Consider the following 25,000-nt stretch of genomic DNA (forward strand, 5'->3'; position numbering starts at 1 on the left):
AGAGTAAAAAGAATGGGAGCAAGAACCATTACCATAGTAAGAGTGAAATCTGATGATATCATATTGAATGCACATTACAGTGACTTTTTTTGTATCTATGAGATTCAACACGAAAATTATTAAAATGTCTATGAGTTCATGTTCATAGTCCTGCGTCAGCAAAATCAACAAATGGAGCAATTTGGGAGAGTAGCAACTTGCACACACAACCAAAGGAGCTGATGAAAAAAGAGGCAAGGATTATGGAAGTTACTGAAAAATAAGTGGAAAAAAATCAAGGAAGGAAAAAGTATGGATTTTTGAAAACCAGGCTGAAGAGGAGGCTTGAAATCTCGCGATTTAGATGCGGTGTCCCAGTTTTTATGGAAACTGATACAGCTCCTCTGATCTTACTCTCAGGTGAACCTTTATATAAGATGGCAAAGATCGTGGGGAACTTCTGTGTTCCTAGTTCGAAGCTACTCGATATCTGCACGGAGATCATCTTTCTTTTTGTTTACCTACAACTCCTGTATTTCACGTACACAAACACATACACACACACACACACACGCATATCTCTCTCTCTCTCTCTCTCTCTCGCTTGCCTCTCCTTCTCTCTCTCTCTCTCTCTCTATATATTATATATATATATATATATATATATATAATATATTATATATATATATATGAGTATTATATACATATATATATATATATATATATCTATATATATATATATATATATATTATATATATATATTTTTACGTATTTAGCCGGCCTTGAGAGAGGCTATATACGTAAACGGAAATAATTGAAGGAGGACAAGTTGAAATTAATTGAACTTACCGTAAAACTGGTTTATAATGGACAATTAATCTAGAGGAATAGGTAGGTCGCCAGAGACTCAGCTAAAACTTTACAGCTATTTATTTACAAAAGGCTCGTTCTGGCCTGGAGAAAAGTGAATACAGCGTCCGCACGTTGGGACTTATAATCTCTCACAAATGGATAGCTGGCTAAAATGTAATTGGATGAAAGCTGGTCTCATAAACTTGGGTAATGCAACACTTGCGGGCAGAGAGACATGACACGTGGCTCAAGGAATCTGGAAAAGAATCCCAGATTAGATGAGATAAAAGGAAAAAAAATGACTTCTTGTTTTGATTAATTAATTCTCTAACACTGGGGAGAAGGAACCTTTAATGTTTCACGGAGGTATGCAATGACTTCATTGGTCTGGGACGATCACACAAGGGGAAGCATGCGGCCATGAGGCAGTGAGAGGGAACGAAAGGATTTATTTCTTTTGGGGCTGGAAATTGAATTGGGAAAACGAGGATCTAATAGATAATAGGTGATAAGGGACTGGCAATATGCTGTTTCACAAGACGTACCTGGATGCAATGTTCAGTGTGGACCTTTGTAGAAAATGTGGCGCCCGGCTTTGTCTTAGGTCTGGGGCTCGGGCGCGCCAGTACGCCGTGGATAGGCCTAAATGGAAGGCAGGTGGTCGGACATCCATCCGAAGGTCACGTCTGGAGACGACTGAGACAGAATTCAGGTGGTTTGCTTGGGTGTTGGGATTCAGCTTAACCCCCCACGAGCAAGGCAAATCCTGGAAACAGAGCATAAAGCCAGCAGAGGGGTCACAGGAAAGAGAGCTTAAGATATAGGTCTAAGAAGTACCAATCTGCCTACATCCTTCCCTTTTGAGATACGTCCCTAAAGCTGACAAAAGACTACTTTCCCCCAACTGGGGAACCCCCTATCTCTGGCTGGCGGGTTTTGGGTTTCCCACGTTTTACTAAAAATCAGCTGATAGTTGGAAGAAATGGCTGCCGTTTTCCAAATCAAATTAATTAATTAATATCTGGGTAGACGGAACGATCTACAAACGTCACAATATATATATATATATATATGTGTGTGTGTGTGTGTCTTTGAGTGTGTGTGTGTGCACGCAAAATGTAAGAGTTGTAAGTAAACTATGAAATTCGATCTCTGCAGATAACGAATAGCTTCGAAATGGGAACATGGGAGACCCCAAGAATACTATATATATATATATATATATATATATATATATATATATATATATATATATATATATATATATATATATATATATACATTTTGAATTTTTATCACATCACCGTGACATTTTTACATACCCAAATATTAAGATACAAATATTGTTTAACATAAACTTCGCTCTATACCTCGGGAATAACACCGAGGGGAAATTATAACTGATAAATGATTCTGTTCCTGGGAGACTCGAACGCCAGACACCATGTATCCAACCACTTTCAGTCGTTGCACTAACCAAATACTTACATACAGTCATACATACATACATTCATTTCTTTTACAACCTAGTGAATGGTTACTTGAATTATACTGATCTCTATAATGTGGTAACTGAAGATACATGGACGGTATGCTGAGAGGGACACTTTGTCAATGACATACGTGATAATATAAATAAAGCGGTGTGATTCAACAGGCTTCGGAGGATGTTAGGATGAAGTTGACAGTAGGAAAGAAAAGAGGAAGCAAAGCTTGAGAGAACAGAGATGAGAATGCTGTGGTGGATTATGAGAATATCGCTGCTTGAGAGACTGGAAAATGACGAAACAAGAAGTGCAGGCTTAATTAAGATTACAGAGGCGATAAGAGAATCACGATTGAGATGGTATGGGCATGTGTTGAGGAAGGAGTGAAGGGGGCTTGGGAGGAACCTGTTAGAGGAAGAAGATCGAGGAGACAGAGAATTAGATGGCGAGATAAAGTAAAGGAAGAAATGTTTAGTGTTTATGAATGTATAGGAAAAAATATAAATATGCTAGAAATGGGAGAGTAACAGAAATAATAATGTCGAATATCCCTCCAGTTATCAAAAAGGGGATGAGGTTGTTAGCCACTTGTCGCAAGGAAGCTCTTGCAACCTCCCCCAGCAATTGACAGCATTTTTCTGCTGTAATGCTTCCATCGGCAGCATTTCGTCGTCCCTGAGTATAGTGTGACCCTTGCCAAGATTCTCATTACCGGGGCAATCAAGGGACTGAGGTTGGAATCTTCACTTCGCTGCTCAGTTCAGTTGATTGCCCGATGTGTGTGGAGCCACTTCTCGTAACGTCCGATCGAGTATAATGGAAGAGAAGGACAATGAGACAAAGTCCAATAACAGCAGCTAATCTTCTATCTGATTGTCTCATGTGCGGAGTATTAGGAAGGTTTCTCTATCATGAATAATAGCAAGGATTATTTGGCAGCCTTATGGGAATGACTCCTATGCAGAGTACCTTTCATGTGATGCGGCCTCCTCGCTGTCTTTAATGCAAGTTGCTTATTCTCTATCAAACGTTAAAGACAAAGGCTACTTGAATATACATAAGCTTTAATGTAATCTACAGGAAGCTTAAAGCTTATGGTAATGGTTACAGATTTCCATGAAATCCCATTTGTGTTAGCGAAATAGAGTAATAAAATGAGTACTTTTGTTTACTTTTGTCTTGTTTTAATGTTCGAATAGGTACATAAGCAAAGAGATTCTACCAAAGTATATATATATATATATATATATATATATATATATACATATATATATATATATATATATATATATATATATATATATATATAGGGCTGTTGCCTTGTATGATAAGGCGCCCTATGAGGTAATGTTAGACTTGCGATAATCTTACGCTAAGTCGGTTGGTATTGCACTTCCATATTCAATGGAGTGTCTTGGGTTTTGTAGATCACTTACGAAGTCGGTATTATCTTTCTGTTTATGACGACGATGTGTTAAACTCATGATGATTCGGTGATTAGGTGAGGTTCTAGTAGAAACCACGAAGTACAAAAATACTTATATTCTCTGAATTTACATGGTGAAGATCAGGTATGATTGTACAAGTCTTCTAATGACGATAGCTTGATCGCTTCTGCCAATGATGATGGCTAATTCTATTCTCTCTACATGATAAAGCTTAGGTAAAGAGGTACAGGTCTTCTAATGACGATAGCTAACTCTATTCTGCTCCATCTACCATCTTGGTTACAAGTTATGAAGGAAGCAGATAGTAACTCGAACATATGAACATACAATCAGATGACATAGTTACATACGAACATATAATCAAAATGAGACACACTACAGATCACGTAGGCCGTTTGAATTATAGGTCGCGGTAGTTGTCTCAAGCAGAGAGCTTGGACTAAAGTTTATAAACAATTGAATGACTACAGGTGACGGCATGTCAACTTAGCCTACATACTTATTGTATACGTCATCTTTAGCGTCTCTAGTCTGATCACATTCCTGCAAGCAATCTGGTTGACCTTTTTAGTTTTAGTCTTTTATATATATGGACTAACATTCCATATTTTTATTATGTAAACACTTACATTAGCTCGGTCAGCTACCAAAACCAACTACTGAATATTACTCAAACTTGACTTGCATTTGACTTATAGGAGTGTGATACAGACACTATGTGAATATATATATATATATATATATATATATATATATATATATATATATATATATATATTATATATATATATATAGATAAGTAAATAAAAATTCATGGTGTACATGAATTGATTCAAGTAATAAAATATAAAACAATGATATTGGTAAATAATAGTGATCACGTGATATATAATGATACAGTTTTTCACTTCATCTCATTAAGATACATATGCTACAGAAAATACTAATGTACTCTGACAATTGCATAGAATGAAGATTAACATGATAAAAATCATATTTTAACTGATAAAAAATTTCATATATGAATTGATAAAATTATTAATGTTTATGCTGATTGATTCGTTGATTTTTATGCTAAATGTTATATATCTGATTCATTAATCCATATACTAACTCATATATAACTGCAGTTATTGGTAAGATAAAAGGTAACAGATTGATTATAGGCTACCTGATTTGTTTATACATTGTATATGGATTCATATAATTATGATTAATATATATGCACTTTAAATAGATTCCTATTGCGTACATGCAAAGATATATTTCGATTCTGTTATTTATGATCATTCATATATAGATTCCTAGTGCGTACACGCAAAAATATATTTCGATTCTGTTATTTATGATCATTTATATATAGGATACATGATACTTTATATATATATAGGATACATGACCGAGGTTATACTACTTCACATTTAACTAGCTTTCGAACAACTTTTCGTCCATTACACAGTTCCAGACAACCACCTATAGCCAAATGATCTACAAACCCCAAGACACTCCATTGAATATGGAAGTGCAATACCAACCGACTTAGCGTAAGATTATCGCAAGTCTAACATTACCTCATAGGGCGCCTTATCATACAAGGCAACAGCCCTAAAAGTAATGTTAGACTTGCGATAATCTTACGCTAAGTCGGTTGGTATTGCACTTCCATATTCAATGGAGTGTCTTGGGGTTTGTAGATCACTTACGAAGTCGGTATTATCTTTCTGTTTATGACGACGATGTGTTAAACTCATGATGATTCGGTGATTAGGTGAGGTTCTAGTAGAAACCACGAAGTACAAAAATACTTATATTCTCTGAATTTACATGGTGAAGATCAGGTATGATTGTACAAGTCTTCTAATGACGATAGCTTGATCGCTTCTGCCAATGATGATGGCTAATTCTATTCTCTCTACATGATAAAGCTTAGGTAAAGAGGTACAGGTCTTCTAATGACGATAGCTAACTCTATTCTGCTCCATCTACCATCTCGGTTACAAGTTATGAAGGAAGCAGATAGTAACTCGAACATATGAACATATATATGGACTAACATTCCATATTTTTATTATGTAAACACTTACATATATATTCCTTTGACTATTTTCATCTCTCTTACATGAATTAGACAATGCTTCTAAACGACAATCCTGACCTCCATGAATATTTTTTTTTACCTTTTTCTGAATGTCTGCCTTCAAACAGGTAGCTGCTGTTTAAGCCAATTAAGTTATTAGGCCATCAAGAGGTTTCCGTTAGGATAAGAAAGGTCCGCTCACTGCTACATCCGTCCTCTATCATCTGTCTTGGGGTTGGTTCTCTTTTTGGAAAGCTTCCATACAACTTCAAAGCTCTCCTTGATAACGGCTCATCGACCCCACTGGCGTACAGTGCCCATTTACCCTGTACTTTGAAGACCCTTTAGTGCTTCAGATGTTACAAAGCCACTTCGTTCTAAGATTTCCGTCACATCTTAGGGGGAGACTTTCTGAAGCTTTCTTCCCATTCCATTAATAACTTTCAGATTATATGCCCTTTCCTCAAACTTATCAAGTTTAGCCTTGTAAATTGGAAAGGCACTTCAAAGTACTTTGATTACGCTTTCATCCCTTCTTTTGACCCGGTTTTAATGGGAAAGTATACAGTATATATGTATATTTGTGTATTTATACATATATATTGCTAAAATCGTAGAATAAAGTTTAATATGCATATATTAAACTCTTTATTCTACGATTTTAGCGTACAAATATCGTTATTAAAGGTAAATGTATAAAGCCATATCGCACAACGAAAGGATTGCAAAAAAAATAAATAAAATAAAAACTGCAAATTCCTATGAAAAAATACGAGTATAACCTATTATTTTTTTATTTCTATGTATTTCAAGGCCTTCAGCAAACAGCTAATTTTATCTGTGTGGTGATACAAATTTTTAAAAGGAATAGTCTTTATCCAAAAGTATATAATATATATATAGTTTATATATATATTATATATATATATATATATATATATATATAATATAAATATATATATATAAATATATATATATATATATATATATATATATATATATATATGTGTATATATATACTTAATAAAGCAGATGGACAACTATGGCCCATAGTCACCGTGGTCATTAGTGTTAAATAGAGATTCAGTCTCCAGAGTAAGTTTATCTCTTTCCGTAAATGCGACGTACTCATTTCAGTGGCACAGAAGTAATGTATAAACAAACTGGGTGGAAGGTAAAACTGAACTAGTAAGATATGCTTGAATGTAACAATAAAGGAAGGTTATAGTAAGCAAAAATGTACATTATGTCATATTTATACCAATGCTAAGTTGTTATATAACAACCCGAATTGTACTACATCGGCATCTTGACTAAATCACGGGAAAGTTGAGCAAAACATATGGAGGACACGCGGGTATACCGCCACCAGGAAGCGCAGTTCCAGTTTCCAAGTCAAGGGCGTAGTGGCCACAAAGCAAGTGAATTCTCTGCTCTTATCTCCCTGCAACCTCTGAATTGAAGCCTGTATGGACGCTGCCATAGAGCTGTTGTTTTCCGCGCCTAACTTCATCGTTTCGAGAGGCGTATAGGGTTAATCGCGCATAGTAGGGTATAACACAGCAGCACATCTTTGGTAATGGTAAAACGCATCTGTCAATGAGGTAAAAGTATAGGAAATTAAATTAAAATTTTATATTCGTAATTATATAATTTTTGAGACATTCATGTACTCCATGTTAGGAACCCTTGTTCTCAAGTATAGAGTACAAATTGCTGCACGCTCATATAACTTCTCATGTGCAGCTTTATGAAAATCCCTTCAGGAGTTTATATGCTCTTTGTTATCTCTTCAGGAGCGCGAGTTGTACGTACACAACGCCTTGAACCAAGTGACCATATGGGGCCCAGAAGGACAGATCGTCGATTACGCTGGTAAGCAGTGGTCGGGCCTGATCTCCCGTTACGTGCAGCCCCGGTGGAAACTTTTCAGCAACATGCTCATAGAGAGCCTTGAGGACGGCCTGCCTTTCGACAGCAATGCATTCGAGCAGAAAGTCTTCGATGAAATAGAAGAACCTTTCTCTAGGGACGTGAACGCCACATTTCCTACAGAGCCAACAGGTAAGCTTCTTTTTGTGAAATATCAGATGTTGTCTTATTTGCAGTGAGTGGAATGTAGACAAACGTTCAAAAAAAAAAAAAAAAAAAAAAAAAAAAAAAAAAAAAAAAAAAAAAAACACTTGTAGGCAATGTAATTTCGGCAAAAAAAAACAATAGGTATTTTCAGAAAGTGAAATGCTACTTCAAGCCTGTCGTAATTCTTGAAGGACTAAATCTTGTTCATGGAACAGATACACTTCAGCCAAATGTTATAAGTCTACATCAATATGAATATCCTGACACTAGTAAACATATGCAGACCTAAATATATAATATATAAACAACAATTAATTAGCACACATAGGTCTAACATTCAAGAAAATGGCACCGAATGTAATCAATAATGAAATGTGCAATTCGCAAGTAGTGTTTGATGATCAGAGAGCACATGTAAATTACACTTACACCAGAATCGATTCCCATCATCATTACTAATTATATATCTACCATCATCATTACGGATATTACAGCCGCATCGATAGAAAGATAAAATAATATTGAAATTCGACCTGTCCTCTCATGTTCATCCGCTTCATTCTCACTACTTTTCCATTTCCGCATCTTTTTACTCAAGTGAGATTTTTTCAAAAGTGCAAAGTTCATTCCTTGCCGCCATACCCTCAGTTGCAGTCAAGTCAACGGCAGAAGAATTTTCATTTCAGATGATATATCGTTTTGAAAAAGGAAGCACTTGGTGGATTAATGGAGAGACATTCTGTTACCAAGTAGGTTTTCCAAAAATCCTTTAAAATCCAAATTTAAGATGGTATCATAGATGTTATATATATAATCGGAGTTGCGATTTCTATACCAGTGCTATGTAGATCGGTGGTCTTCCACCAGGGCGGCGCTGCAAAGCCTTGCAGCCGTCTTTAAATGTCTGGTAACTAGCAAATTGAAGAAGAGATTAGTGGGATTATGAATTTTTTTATCGTTAATGTTTAATGAGTAAGTGATTGGTGAATGTTCAGGGTTTAGGGAATAAGTGTTTAGTGAATGTTCAGGACTGAGTGAATAAGTGTTTACTGAATGTTTATGAATAAGTGTTTAGTGAATTTTCAGGGTTTAGCGAATAAATGTTTACTTAATGTTTATGAGTAAGTATTTAGTGAATCTTTGTGAATGTTATGGAACGTTTATTGTATAAGTATTCAGTGAATGTTTAACGATTCTTTAGGGTTTTAGTGAATGCTTTGTGAATGTTAGTGAATGTTTAGGGTTTAGTGAATGTTGAGTTTGCAAGTGTTTAGCGAGTGATTAGGTTTTAGTGAATGTCTAGTTTGTAAGTGTTTAATGATTGTTTAGTGTATAGTGAGTACTTAATGAATGTTCAATATATCGTGAGTGCTTAGTTATTGTTTAGTGTTTATGAATTTTTAGGATTAAATGAGTTTTTAATGAGCACAGTAAGTATTTAGTGAGTGTTTAGTGTTTTATTAGTGTTTAGTGAGCGTTTTGTGTATAGTGAGTGTCTAGAGAGCATTGAATATTCAGCGAGTGTTTAGTGTTATTGTGTGTGAGTGTATGTTAAGTGTGAGTGTTTAGTGACTGTGGATGTATAGTAAGTGTGTGTTTAATGAGTGTGGGTGTATGGTAAGTGTAAGCATTTAGTGAGTGTAAGTGTATTGTGAATGTTAATGTTTAGTGAGTGTACATTACTTTTAGTTAGTGTTTAGTGAGCAAAGAGAGTCCTATAATTTACAGCAACCATTCATGCTAAACGCTGCTTAAAGTAGATACTTAGGCCTTGACCATAATGGTTGGAGTGCTTAGGCCAACCTGTTTTGTAAGGTATTTTTTCTCTGTGACATTGGGTCCAATATGATAATATAATAATAATACCAGCAACAATAATACAATGATAACAATAGTCAAAATAAAATATTAATAGTAATAATAATAATAAGATAATATTAACACTAAAAAGGTAAAAAATAATAAAAGTAAAAAAGATACAATAGTAACAAAGAATATTACTATGAGCTGGACCGAGACCTTTCAATATGGCCTCTCGAGGTCACACATCCGGCAAGGAAATCGCCACTCCAAGATTGACGAACAGATAAGGGCCAACTTTATGAATAATGGAAAGTTACAGTAAATCTCCATTCCTTGCAGAATCAGTTCGTTAGTCGAAGACCTCTACAAAATACCGGAAAGAGAGAGAGAGAGAGAGAAATAGAGAGAGAGAGAGAGAGAGAGAGAGGCTGTCACGGGGAGGCTCAAAGACCAGATTTAATTTTGTACGAGAAGCATAACACGTTGAAGTAACGAAACCTGTACGGACCCAGTTTGAAATATTAATTATATCAGCGCTTTGAAATTTGAATGCGCAGCGAGAGCGAAGTCCTTTAGATCACAAATAAACCAACGAAAAGGAAAGCTGGTTAATTAATTCGCAACGGCATTATGCGTCTTCCACCAGCCGAATAAGGTGGACGTGAAGGATTTTACCAGATAACGGTGCTCGTCATATCGGTGACCCTGTATATTCTTTTTCTCTGATGTTATTGGGTGAAAGTAACAGATTTGATAAATGCGGGTAATGAATTGAAGTTTATAGGTTTTCTCCTGTAGGAATAGCTCAGAATTCCCCTGTCTTATATATGCCGTGGTTTTCAATGAACTTTTCGCATATCGAACACTATTAATACCTGGGTAAACTAACAAAAGAGGTGAATCACTGATTAGATACTGTTTGTCATCGAGCCAACACTGTCATGAGTGTTTATGACAGGATTTTGTAAGTGAATGCTACCGAGATGATGACATTTTTTGGCTATTAGTGCAGTAACCTGCTCTGTATGACTAGACACGTTTTTATGGTTGAATATGCAAAAGATATCTAAAACTGCGTGTGATTTAAAATGACGAAATGAATCATAAAAAAAAAATTCTGATACTTTTCCCGTAAATTTGGGTGTGAGAGGAGAGAAGCTCGAGATGGTATTATATTCTGTTAACGGAAATAACTGAGTGAAAGTTAGAAAGTTTCTTAAAGAAGCCGAAGATGTGTTTAGCAGGTTTTATAGAGCGGGAAAGGATGGCACTTACTGGTAATTTAAAAGCAAAGTCATTTTTGTAGAATTTAAGTTATTTTAATGATTCAACTCTCTTGGAAAAGTAATGATACTGGTAATCCGGTACACTTGTCTAGCCTTGACTGACTATAAACAAGAAAAAGAAGGCCGAAGGAAAGAAGAGAGCGTCTTGATTCCAGAGGTGAGATGAGCCCAACTCTGGAAAAGGAGATATTATTGTAATCAAAGAAATGTAAATAGAAAGAGAATTCTCAAGCTAAGTATCAGAGGGAGAAGAGTATCATGTCCCAATTTCATATTGTGAAGCAATTATTTGGCATAATGTAAATGGCCAAGTTAGATGTAGCTATAAACATAAACATTTGTAACTATTACCATGCTTCCTTTAAATGTGCTAAGATTTATAATCTTCTTCACCCGTTATCACTTGGAGGGGCGTAAAACGTTCTGTTGTTGATATACTACTTTCCTATATAACATCTGCTAAATACACTTTAGGTCCTTTAAAATGATAAATGTTCAAACGCAACATTTACTCCCAACTACCGGTATAAAAAATGAAAACGAATACGTGTGACAGTACAGTACATAAAAATCTTTAAATGGCATGTATAGATCATCATAGTGTTGCAAATAAGTTTATCCGAATGTGGTACACACACACACACACACACACACAAACACACACACAAATTGAACGATTTTTTTATATTGAAGAAATGAAGAATGAACTAGTATGACTCCAAGGTCTCTTCTGAATCCAAAGATTTACTTCATTGTTTTTCTAGATTTTAAAGAAATTAGATTTTCATTTAAACTGACGCTAGTCTTAAAGATAAAAGTTTTGAAATTAATCTAACAAAAGCGAGAGAGAGAGAGAGAGAGAGAGGAGAGAGAGAGAGAGAGAGAGAGAGAGAGAGAGAGAGTTATAACTCAACGCATATCAATTTTTAAAGTTAGTGTAGTAGTATGAGAGTTTCTGAGAAACATTTGTGCAATGCAGCTGGAGGTCAAAGTCGAATTCAATTCAATTGCCAAGGATTGCATCTTCACTGGCCTTTGATCCCCCTACTTGGAGAAGCATTTCTCAAACAAAGAGACAGACAGACAGACGGTAGTATGGGAGTAACTTGCATAATGTTACACATCTAGTCATTGAAAGGCATTCATGTTTTCATTATGATAATGGCATACCAATGCGAGACGCTTTAATCTTATCATTAATCGTAGCCTAGCGAATAGAGATGGCATCACTTATTCATGCAGCATTACCTGGTAATAAGAATAATGGATTTAGATACGGGAGCCGTCTGATGCTTGTGTTCCTGTCGTATATATTAAGTGAGCAAAGGAAAGGCGGCACCTACATATAGGTTGTTGCCTAAGACGCGAAGACTCACACTCAGAAAACTGGAATCTTGTATTGTACGACGGTCCATTTGAATACAAACCAGATGGATTCTAAATGCACAAAACTACGATGCCTTTGAAGCCATTTCTCTCATATGTGGTTGTACAGTAGATCTTGGTGTATTACAAGAGAAAGGAAGTGGATTTTGTTTTTCATTATGGCAGTAGTCGTTTTACATAATTTTTGTAGGGAACCGTTTTATATATCATAATTCTAAGTTCTATTTTTTAATGAAACTTAATGTGCCGTAGCTCTTGATATGCGCAGTAAAGTATTAACTGAAAGTAATTTTTTTCATTTCGCTAGTTATAGAGTACTGAAAGAATGAGTTTTATAGCCTTTATCCTATAATAACTATGGAAAACAAAATGCAACAGTACCATCTGGTTGATGCTAATATGTTTGAAAACATATCGACCTTTCAAAAGTAGCTTCAAAAGTAGCCTAAGGAAAGTTATCCCTAGTACTTTGGCGTCTGAACTAATTACTTTTGTAAGCAAGAGATTATAAATATTCACTAAAATATCGGCAATTAACAAAAGGCCATACGTCAGACGACAGCTGTACAGATGCGGATGATTTTTTTTTGTAATGAAAAGGCTTTTTGTAGCATCTAATGCAGTGGTTCTCACTCGGTGGTCCACAGGACATTCACTATATAGTAATACACTGGAGATTGTTACATATATCTTTAAGTTTACTGAAATACAGTAAGAATAGTTTCATCCCGAGTAATAACTGACACTCCTTGTATTGTATTGTTCCTATGCAAAAAATATAATGACACTCTTCAGGTTGTAATCCTCTTGTAAGAAATATATTTCAATCCAAAATATTTATTGTCTATGCTTTGCTTATCGTTACTCGAATAGCTTAAAATTCTTGGAAGAAACAGGTTAAACTGACTTTGCAAGTAAACAAACGGGAATTACAGTTGATAAATTGTCTGGATTTATCTACTCCATTCCACCTAATATGAACTGAAATAAGGTGAATTCCGTTCATAAAGTTTGCCAAATCTAAGTTGTTATGAAGATGTAGAGTTCTGCAGTATAGATGAAAAACGTTTACGTTAACAGTGGTACATAAGAGCAAAATCATTATAAAAACGATCATCGATATATGGTGGGCTTGGAAAAATCAGTTACATGAGGTTCCTGTTTTCCTTGTAGAAATATCTCACGTCTCATTTGTTTACACAGTACTTTTATAGAGAAGGTAAACATATGTTATTGTTTGTCACAGTTCGAACGCTATCCGGGTACTGATTTCAAGGTACAGTTACTGGATAACGCAGATGTGATCTTCCTTAACTGATACTAAGTTTTTCTACTTTCTGAATAATGATACAGTCATCCAGTTTTCTGTCACTGAAAATAGGAGACCTAAAATGAAGGCTTAACACTGAGCGTAGCTGCGGAAGAGCTGAGGCAGTTCTTATATTGATGGGAGAAGGAATAGAATGAGAGCAAAAGAGAAAGTTTCAAGAAGAATCTGGTATCTGTACTTAGCTAATAATAACGAACGAAAATGGATTTAGTAATGTAACCATTTTATTTATCAATGGAAATGCCAGTTTGAATAGTAGTCTGGTTCCCTTATCTAGCAACAACTTGATAATAAGGAGAAACAAAGGGGTATGTCTTATCATTACAATTCTCTGAAAGGAAATGGAATTTTAAGAGAACTTCCATTTTTGTATTTTTATCTTGGCAGCAGAAATCTAAAGAACTGGTAAGGATCTTCTTTCTGTTAAACATGCCACTGCTTATAATATAGGATAAATCATCCAAGAATGAGTTTCAGGTCTTCATTTTTGCATAAAGAGAAATTACAACAAGAAGAAAAATTGGCCAGAGATCGATGAATGGACCAATTTGTTGCCTTGTTCCCTTCATTCTCGCTCTTTCAACCGTTTCAAGCGAGTGCAAGATATTTTGCCTTTGTCGTCAGATTTAAAAAATTCTGCCGTTTCGAGTAGAAATCACTTGTTTACAAATATATACATACATACATAGTACATACATATATACACACATATATACATACATAAATAATGTAATGTTGACCATAATAAAAAATATGGAATGTTAGTCCATAATTATAAATAAAAGACCCAGATTGCTTGCAGGAATGTGATCCAGACTAAGAGACGATAAAGATGACGACTAGTCCATTTAAGTATTAGGCTAGGATAAGAAACATGCCGGTCACGCCTGTGGTCATTCATTTGTTTTGAAAACAGTCCAAGCTCCACTGCTTGAGAACAACTACTCCCGACCTATTATTCAAACGGGCCTACGTGATCTGTAGCGTGTTCCTCATTCGAATTGTGTGTTCAGTATGAAACTATGTCCATTCGTATGGTATTGTTCATATGGTTCGAATACAAACTTACTGTCTGTTCCTTCATAACTTGTAACAGAGGATGGTAGACAGGCAGAAGAGAGTTAGTGATCGTCATTAGAAGACCTGACCTCTTTACCTAAGCTTTATCATGTAGAGGAATAGGATTAGCCATCATCATTGGCAGAAGCGATCAAGCTATCGTCATAGAAGACTTGTACGATCATATCTGATCTTCATCATGTAAAACTTCAGAAGAATATACTATTTTTATACCTTGTGTTTTCTACAAGAAACCTCACCGAACCATGAGTTTAACACATCGTCGTAAAGATAATACCGACTTCATAAGTGATCTACAAAACCCCAGACACTCCATTGAAGATGGAAGTGCAGTACCAACCGACTTAGCGTATAGATTATCGCTAGTCTAACATTACCTCATAGGGGCGTTATCATACAGCACGAGCCTAATAATTTGGTGGCCAGCGGACCAGAAGAACTCTACAACGTCCTACGAAGATAAACCAGAATAATAAATCATGTATCATAAGAAATCAACGACGACGGAAGCAGCAGATTCTTCAAGCAACATAGTATCATCGTTAGTGAGCGACTTCAGAAAACAATAAGAAACTCTTCAACGACGACGAAAGCAACAGATTCTTCAAGCAACTTAGTATCATTGTTTAGTGAATAACTTCAAGAAACAAAACCGACGTGTCCTTTTTCCTACGACAACGCAAGCTTCGTCTCTCATTAGAATCATTCAAGAAAACATCGTTAGTGAGCGTTTCCGGCACTCCAAGAAACAAACCGAACGCGTCTGCAGCATCGGATCTTTCAAGGGCTCGAATCATCGAAACAACGCGCACGGGGGAAACTGAAGCCAAAACCAGGTCGTCCGCTAAATAGAGAGGAGGACCAAGGCCGTGTGTCGTTATCGGAACACCGTGACTTCCCACAAAAGCAAGCTAAGTACAATTTTTTATCATTTGGAGTAACTTTGAGTGTTTCCTTGCAGGTCGAATTTCGTTATTCCTGTGGCTGAAGTTACGAGACATTCTTAATCTTACTTTTTTTACAGAAATTATCTATATCATTGAGATTTCGCTACTGCGAGTTTTTATCTTTGAGTGTCTGTTTCCAGAAGTTCTACTGAAATATCATAATCATATACTATGTTAACTTTATCATTTTTTGTGATTATTAATCCCTTACGTAACAAATCATATTAAACAGTGAATATGCGTTTACGCAGTGGACGTCTGTATTTATACAGATGCATGGATAGGGTCGTTAAGCACCGTAGTGATTAGAAAACACACAAAAAAAAAACAAGTGGAACACCCGTACAAATCTATATAAATTAGAGGTAACACTATTTCGGGTCATGACAATAAATGCTCCTTTGCAAGTCCCGATCGCAGTTTTAGCCTTGAGTTTTTTGAGTTATATAAAATATCGAACCTCAATGACTCAACTCAACTTTAAAATATGGCTGGATTGCAAGGAATAACATGTCTGTAAAAAACTTTCATCAGGCTAAATGCGCTGACCAGGATCCCTCACTATTTCAAATTTTAGCAAAGAATGAAGTACAAACAGTTAAAATTGTATGCAGTAGTGATAACTTGTCTTATTAGTAATCGCTCAGTTCCTAATAGTTCATCATTCATTGCTTTATACGTAACCAGCAACATAATGCTAAAAACACACAATACGTTGCCGATGGTAATAAAGAGAAGGATCCTAATTATTACAAAAAGAAATAGAAACAGTAGCCTTTCAGAATCAAACAAGCAAACTCGGTTACTGTGTCACCTAGTCAAGCGGTCAAGGTTAGTCAAAAACTGCCGAAGTGTTCAAAACATAGCAAATTCCACACAATAAGCGACTCTAGCAGAGTGGGGAAAAGCGATGTTGGTTCATACATACCGATATCTTTTTGAACTAAAAAGGATTTTTCCTATGCATCACACGACAGTATCAAGTAATCAGAGCAGGTTCTAGTAATTTTAATACATTAAGTTATAATAAATACTGGTGGATTAAGCCCGACTGTACGCGCCGTAAAAATTAGAATATCTTGTTTTATTTCTTTAATACACGTAATATCTTGTATTTACGGACTCACCGTCTGTTGTTCGAACTTCCCTAATGAGAAGTCCGGATAAGCGAGCGTTTACAGATACCTCTATAGTTATAAAAAACGTTGATCTGTATGTAGTGTAATTGTAAGATCCATCTAGGGGTATACATATTATTATCTTACATCCTGCAAAATAAGGCGTGTTTATCAAAGGAAAATCCTATAAAACCTTCAAACATATTAAAATCCGTTTGAACAAAAATGAGACAGTTAATCAAATAATAACTTATATAAAGGAACTATACATTTGTCTCATGAATCGTAACATTCTGTTCAAATGACCCAACAGAATTCTCCCACAACCGCAGTCGTACTTTGCACGCAAAATCTCGAGAAGCATGCACCCTCGAATGTCTTAGTGCGTGTAAAAAGACTTTGCTGGGAAATGAAATTTTAATCCTTCCCGACACTCTGAAATATAACGATTTCCGCGAACAAAGCCCTAAAAGTATACATATCGTGGATACGGAAGTTATAAATATCGCATTTTTATTGTTGCTAATTTTTAATCACGCCCAACCAGTCGTGATGAATCTCTCTGATAATCTATCTAAAGTAATATCCGTAAAGTCATTCAAGCAGAGGTGATTCAGCAGAATTTTTTTTTTATCTTTTATCTGAATACCAGGAAGTTTCTCCACTAGCGAGTGATCTCTGGGAAAAAACGGATGTAATTTAACACAAAATACGGTCTAAGGACAAACATTAAGCTATTTACGTACCTTCGTATAGATTCTCAATGAAATTTTAAAATAGAGATAAATGACGAAGTTGAAAAATGTTAGTAATAGGAGTCATTAGGAAATAAAAAAAAAAAAAACAAATAAGCCCATATAATTTTTTCCCTCAAACGTCATGCCATAAAAGATCGGACTTGGCGTATCTGCGTAGATTTCTGTCGCTTAAACAAGGAAACGACTTCCGATAGTTTCCAGTGCGATGTACCGACGACATCTTATCTCTGTTAGGTTAGAATAAATTTTTTTTTCACCAACTTGGACTTACTTAAAGGCTTTTACCTGATACCATTACCTAAGTGATTGTACCTCATACACCGTTTTTTTTTTCAGCACACTCAGGGGACATTATCAATTTTTACGTATGCCTCCGGCTTACGTTGCACCCCAATTATAATATAGTGTTTGGAGACTTTTAAGGGATAACCTACATGCCTATATGGATGATCTTGTAATCTTTTCTAATACCTTAGAAGTACATTCACATAAAGTAGAGCTAGTGCTACAGAGACAAAGACAAATAATCTCAGAGTAACATATCTAAATGAGAGTTTTTTAAACCGAACATGTTTATCTAGGTTTTATGTGTCTGGTCAAGGTCTTAAAAGTAGTCCATGGTAAGGTGTCGGCTATTCATAACTTTCCGGTACTTATTAACGTAAAAGGGGGATACAGCACTTTTGCGCTGTAGTGGGTATTACAATCGTATGTAAATATGTAACTCTTCAATCATGACAGCTCCTTTAACAGATCTTACGAAGAAGAGCGTAGATTTATTATGGTCTGAAAAGCATCAACAGGCGTTCGATATCTTAAAAGCGGAAAATGCAGCTTACCTAACTTAAAAATCCCTGATTTAAATAAGGCAATTTTTTTTTTATTGCAACAGACGCCTCAGACAAGGGGGGGTAAGAGGGATACTACTTCAGTAATATGATAAACAGTTCTTCCCTATAGCTTTTTATTCACGTAAACTAAAGCCCTCTGAAAGTAAATATGCAGTAATAGGCAAGGAAGGGACTAGGTATCTTTAACACTAGTACACTTTTAAGTTCATAATCTATGGCTATCCTGATAAAGTCCTTACTGAACATGAGTCCTTTACCGAGTTTTTCAAAGGCTTTAATCACAGTCCAAAAGGAACTCGATGACAATGATCATTCAGGTCTTTGGAGCCAAGATAAGATATCTACCTGGGAAAGCAATTATCATAGCTGACGCATTATCCCGAAAATCCCGCACATACTGCAAAGAACCATTAATTAGACTAAAAAATATAGAAACATCCGTACCTATTGTTAAAACCGTATCTAAACAAGAAAATTCCTTAACCCAAGAGATTCGCGAGCATTGAATATCTGGGTCGGAGCGCAGAACTGTTACAAACTGAACAAAGCAAGCGTCACAGCAGACATAACCCAACAATAAACACTTCGAAACGGAAACAGGGTCAGCGGCTAAGCAAAAACAATACACACTTCGAGCAGAAACCCTAAAGCAATAGTATACTTAAGGTATGTGTATCAGAATAATGTAATCAAATGTAGTATTATATGTAGGTCCGTACGAGGCAAAACCCGAAGAACACAGCAGATGACTAACGACCAGGTAGTAAATAATAATCTCTTTCATACCAATCGTCATAAACTGGTTGCATTCCGTCATCCAGGGTTCCATAGTATGTCACAGAAAGCCAAATCACTCTTTTACGGCCTACAATGCTTACAGATATAAAAAGCACATAACTAATTGTAACACGTGTATGAAAACAAGGGATACACTAAGACACCTGTCAGTTTAGGAGCCTATCCTGTGCCAAATCAATCCTTGAAAGAATATACGTAGAATTATTAACAGAATTACGAGTCTGACAGAGGGAATAAACACTTCTTAGTGTTAATAGTTCCTTGACACGTTATATAGAATTAATAGCACTAAAAACAAACACCGCAATTGAGTGCGTTACGAATATTTATGAGTGCTAAATCAGTAAATATGGAATTCAACACATAATAATCTGTGACTCGGGTGTGTAAATCAATAATAATCTCCTTAACACGTGGTGTGAATTCCTTTCCATTAAGAAAACCAATAATATATTGATCACCCAGAGTCAATCGGTTTGGTAGAATAACGGATAATTAAATAGGAAGTGTCAATGTCTTACGAGTTACAACTCGTGATATTGGGATCCGACCGGATTATAGCGGTTCTCGCGGTTTTAAATACCTTTATCATTTATATCTTGTATCTATAGAATTGATGCCGCAAGTAGCCTTATACGGTACGCCGCTAGAACACTTTTCCACTATTCAAGCCAACCATTAATTTATCAAATATATAAAAAAATATATAAATAAATAAATATAAAAAAATAAAATAAATATGGATACAAGTGGAGTCAATATAATACACTCCGTAAGAAGTCGGAAGGGTTACAAATTATAATAAAAAAGGAATCACGATAAAATCAATAAGCAAAACGTAACCAAATATATATGCGTAAAGATGTTTAACTCTAACTTAACGCTTTAGTAATGACAAATAAGCTAAAAGTTCAAACACATATCCAAAAATCTACTGACATATTGTCTGTCCCGGTGATTTATATTCGTAGTCAATGAAAAAAAAAAAATAAATAAATAAATAAATAAAATAATAATAAATAGAATAAATAAAATAAAATAAAAGAGATTTTAAAGTCAGGAAGTCTAGAAGTGAAAATGTTATCTATGGAATAATCCTATATGAATCTTATACAGGGCTAATAAATATATAGAATTTGTATGGAAACCTTTGTTTTTCATATAGTTTGAATAAGGAATATTTATTTAACATAATGCCAACATGAAACTAATATATTGTTCAATTTTGGTACTGTTTTTTTTCAGACATTCTTCTCATGCGGGTGGAGAATTAAAAACAAAACTAAAATATCATTTGAAAATACTAAAGTCGTATCTCTTACAGCAAGTAACGTAACTCTTAGCTGGCTGAGAGCAATCTCCTGCCAAGTGACGACGTCATCATTGCCGTATCAGCATTTGTTCCTTTTAACCTCAATAATCTGCTTACACAGGCTTCATCTCGCGATTGCAAAGCAGATTGACTGGAGAAAGGAATGCCTAGCCCGAACTTCTCATGGGCAAGGCAGACGTTAGTACAAGTGTCTATCGTGTGCGCATACAACTTGCAATCATTTTAAAATTAATAACAAAAATAAGGAAATAGAATTTCTATAACATCAAAATGAATTAATTTTTATGAACCTCATGACATTTGGAAGTATCACGATATGAATATGAAATATTTACTTGCAACATTAGCCTATTACAATTCAAGTAAAACATTTATCAAAATGTCACATTTTCTTGGAAAACCCAAAGATTTATTTAGAAATTAGTTACATAGTGGGTTTTTTTTCGTTGCATCTCCTTCCTATTTATAAAGTTTTTAAAAAACAAAAAAAATTAACCTCAGAGGATGCGCACGAGAAAATTGAATATGAAACTTTTGTTAGGGCACATAGAATCATGATTAATATTCTCTTTGACTCTTATGCTGCCTGGCAATCTTACAAATAGCTCCATTTTCCACTTCTTTGTCTAGTAACTTACTACCAGTAATATCGAATTTTCTTTGAGATTCGTATTGATATCTATTTATTTTTTATAATTATGGATATTTTTACGAGTCATCATAGACCTGGATAGGTTTCACTCATTGTTAATGCCATGGATAAAAAGTTTGTACAGCGGAACTCTTCTGAATTCCAAAATATCAGCGAATTCATGTGGGTTAAGTCTGGTCTAAATGGCTCTCTCCCCTCCCCTGTATTTGGATGTCGTCTGAATTTACTTTGCCCTTGTGACAAGTATAATTTCACTTGCAGGCTGATTAATGGAACCTGGTTACAGTATCCTGCAGTACGAGAGTTTCACATCGCAACTTCAAAAAATCGTTCGTCGCAGCGGACGACTACAGTCAAGTAACAACCGCCTACAATGTGAAAGGAATTTCATGGACTTCTTCGACCGACACCGTATCTCGTCGTTAATCTCGTTTTAATGCGGAATGCTCCCAGCGGCTGTCGGAATCGACTACAAAAAGGGACATACTTCCGACAATTACGACCCGAAGGATATTCAACTCTACTTTGCTGGCGAAGGACTCGTGCTGGGATGATCTATTCATCGCGAACGTAATCGTGTAGCTTAGGATGCAGAGAATAAGTATGAGCGCAAAATAGAACGTTGGACCCGCCCAGGCAAATTTTTCCCCTTGTTTTAACCATTGAAAAAGGCCGTTTCAATTGGCTAAAGGTGGTTGTCTGGAACTGTGTAATGGACGAAAAGTTGTTCGAAAGCTAGTTAAAAGTGAAGTAGTATAACCTCGGTCATGTATCCTATATATATAAAGTATCATGTATCCTATATATAATTGATCATAAATAACAGAATCGAAATATATTTTTTGCGTGTACGCAATAGGAATCTATTTAAAGTGCACATATATTAATCATAATTATATGAATCCATATACATATGTATAAACAAATCAGGTAGCCTATAATCAATCTGTTACCTTTTATCATACCAATATCTGCAGTTATTTATGAGTTAGTATATTGATTAATGAATCAGATATATAACATTTAGCATAAAAATCAACGAATCAATCAGCATAAACATTAATAATTTTATCAATTCATATATGAAATTTTTATCAGTTAAAAAGAAAATATGATTTTTTATCATGTTAATCTTCATTCTATGCAATTATCAGAGTACATTAGTATTTTCTGTGGCATAAGTATCTTAAAGAGATGAAGTGAAAAACTGTATCATTATATATCATGTGATCACTATTATTTACCAATATCATTGTTTTATATTTTATTACTTGAATCAATTCATGTACACCATGAATTTTTATTTACTTATATATATATATTCACATAGTGTCTGTATCACACTCCTATAAGTCAAATGCAAGTCAAGTTTGAGTAATATTCAGTAGTTGGTTTTGGTAGCTGACCGAGCTAATGTAAGTGTTTACATAATAAAAATATGGAATGTTAGTCCATATATATAAAAGACCAGATTGCTTGCAGGATTGTGATCAGACTAAGAGAACGCTAAAGATGACGTATACCATAAGTATGTAGGCTAAGATAACATGCCGTCACCTGTGGTCATTCATTTGTTTTGAAAACAGTCCAAGCTCCCTGCTTGAGACAACTACCCCGACCTATTATTCAAACGGCCTACGTGATCTGTAGCGTGTCTCATTCGATTGTGTGTTCGATGAAACTATGTCATTGTATGTATGTTCCATATGTTCGAACTACTGTCTGTTTTCCTTCATAACTTGTAACAGAGATGGTAGACAGGCAGAAGAGTTAGTGATCGTCATTAGAAGACCTGTACCTCTTTACCTAAGCTTTATCATGTAGAGGAATAGGATTAGCCATCATCATTGGCAGAAGCGATCAAGCTATCGTCATAGAAGACTTGTACGATCATATCTGATCTTCATCATGTAAAACTTCAGAAGAATATACTATTTTTATACCTTGTGTTTTCTACAAGAACCTCACCGAACCATGAGTTTAACACATCGTCGTAAAGATAATACCGACTTCGTAAGTGATCTACAAAACCCCAGACACTCCATTGAAGATGGAAGTGCAATACCAACCGACTTAGCGTATAGATTATCGCTAGTCTAACATTACCTCATAGGGCGCCTTATCATACAGGCACGAGCCCTAATACATACATACATAAGAGAGAAGTTTTAGCAAAGAGAGTAAATATTACGACACTTTTTGGTTCTGCAGAGTTCTAGAAAACCAGCAACAAAGGATTTCACAGATGTATGGGAAATCGATAGATAACGATTTGTCAGCTTTCAATAGAAATTCCAATTAGAGTAAGAGGTATAGGAAACTTCACATCGTAGCAACATGTTGTGGTGATTTAAAGAATATCGATAAACGAGGCAGAAATGGAAAGAATGACCGGCCTTTGTAAGAATCTTTTGAACTTAGGTGAAAAGTGATAGACCTCTTTCGTTTCAGTTTTGTTGGAAAAAATTTACAAATATCAGAAGCACTCAAAAACACTCGAGAAAAATTCGCAATAGTCATCATTGGGCACACCTACATCTACTTTCTGATGAAAAAGAGACGCCACAAAAATGTAAAAATGAAACAACTTTCGTATATCTTTTGGTTATAAACTTCTCACAAAAATCCTGCAAGACTCTATAAGGAAAAAGAAATTGAATAACCAAAGAACAGCCTTGAGGATGTTTTTGAAGCCTATTTCATCCTCGAAGAGGAAATAACTTCTACATGATACATCATTGTGGTGGTCTTGACCTGCATTTATATCTAAAATATTGTATCAAAGATAGAGGAAAGAATAAAATTCAGCAGCAGACAAAAATGACATGAAGGAAAATAAAAGGACTACAGACTGATTTAAAAATTATAATGATCCTAAAAAAGTTTCAAAGGGATACAGGTACGTCTGCTGCAATAAAAAAGTAACCAGCTCTGTTCAATCTTTTCTTCAAGTCTTGGCAACAAAAACATTTCTGAGCCGAAAAAGCAATTTTGTGAAAGTATATCCAATGATATAAGGCGTCAGTAAATCATTCAGTAGATGCTTTGTTGAATGGTTATATTCACCTGTTGAGATGGAAGAGAGTTCCACGTGAAGGTCAAGAAGCGAAGAAATGTACATATCACTTATATATTATATATATATATATATATATATATATATATATATATATATATATATTATATATATATATATATGTGTATACTACATATACTATATATATAAGTATATATTATGTATGGGTGTGTGTATGTGTGAGTGTGTATAGGGAGCCTGTAATATTTTCGGGAGCGAATACTTCTACCCTTTGAGACCGGAAACTGGAATATGGAATTCAGTTGATGTTTGCGAACGGTGAAGTATTGTGTACAAAAATCTGAAAAGTTTGGAAAGTTCGGTGAAATATACAGAAAATATTCATGTATCCAAGAATAAAATGAAACCAGGAGTAAAAGGTATGAGGATCGACAGAAATCCGGAAAAGAATGGAAATGACTTACGCACACTAGAATTTCGGTTTACTTTTATGAGTAACAGGAATAAAAAAGTTTTATGATAGTATCACTAAGGTAAGGAGGGCAGCTGGATGTCTGTAGTACCTGTGAAAAGGAAAACTGCTTGTTTGTAAAACTGCTGAAATGTAGGAAGCGACCATTGTAAAGTCATGTTTGCACAATGAAATTAGACGCATTTGTGACAGCCTATGGAAAAAAGGTGGGTGCTGTAAACATGAG

At 35.2% G+C, this 25,000-nt stretch overlaps 1 protein-coding gene across 3 annotated transcripts in view; it reads left to right on the forward strand.

The window, feature by feature from the left end:
• Window positions 1-25,000, forward strand: part of LOC135217328 (alpha-N-acetylglucosaminidase-like) — a 266,886-nt gene that overhangs the window by 240,048 nt on the left and 1,838 nt on the right. For all 3 annotated transcript variants that reach the window (XM_064253128.1, XM_064253129.1, XM_064253130.1), the window contains exon 18: window positions 7,641-7,908. In XM_064253128.1, the coding sequence (XP_064109198.1) occupies window positions 7,641-7,908 (268 nt within the window). The remainder of the gene's footprint in view (window positions 1-7,640; window positions 7,909-25,000) is intronic.

This window comes from Macrobrachium nipponense, chromosome 7 (assembly GCF_015104395.2).
Source record: "Macrobrachium nipponense isolate FS-2020 chromosome 7, ASM1510439v2, whole genome shotgun sequence".
NCBI classification, from domain to species: domain Eukaryota; kingdom Metazoa; phylum Arthropoda; class Malacostraca; order Decapoda; family Palaemonidae; genus Macrobrachium; species Macrobrachium nipponense.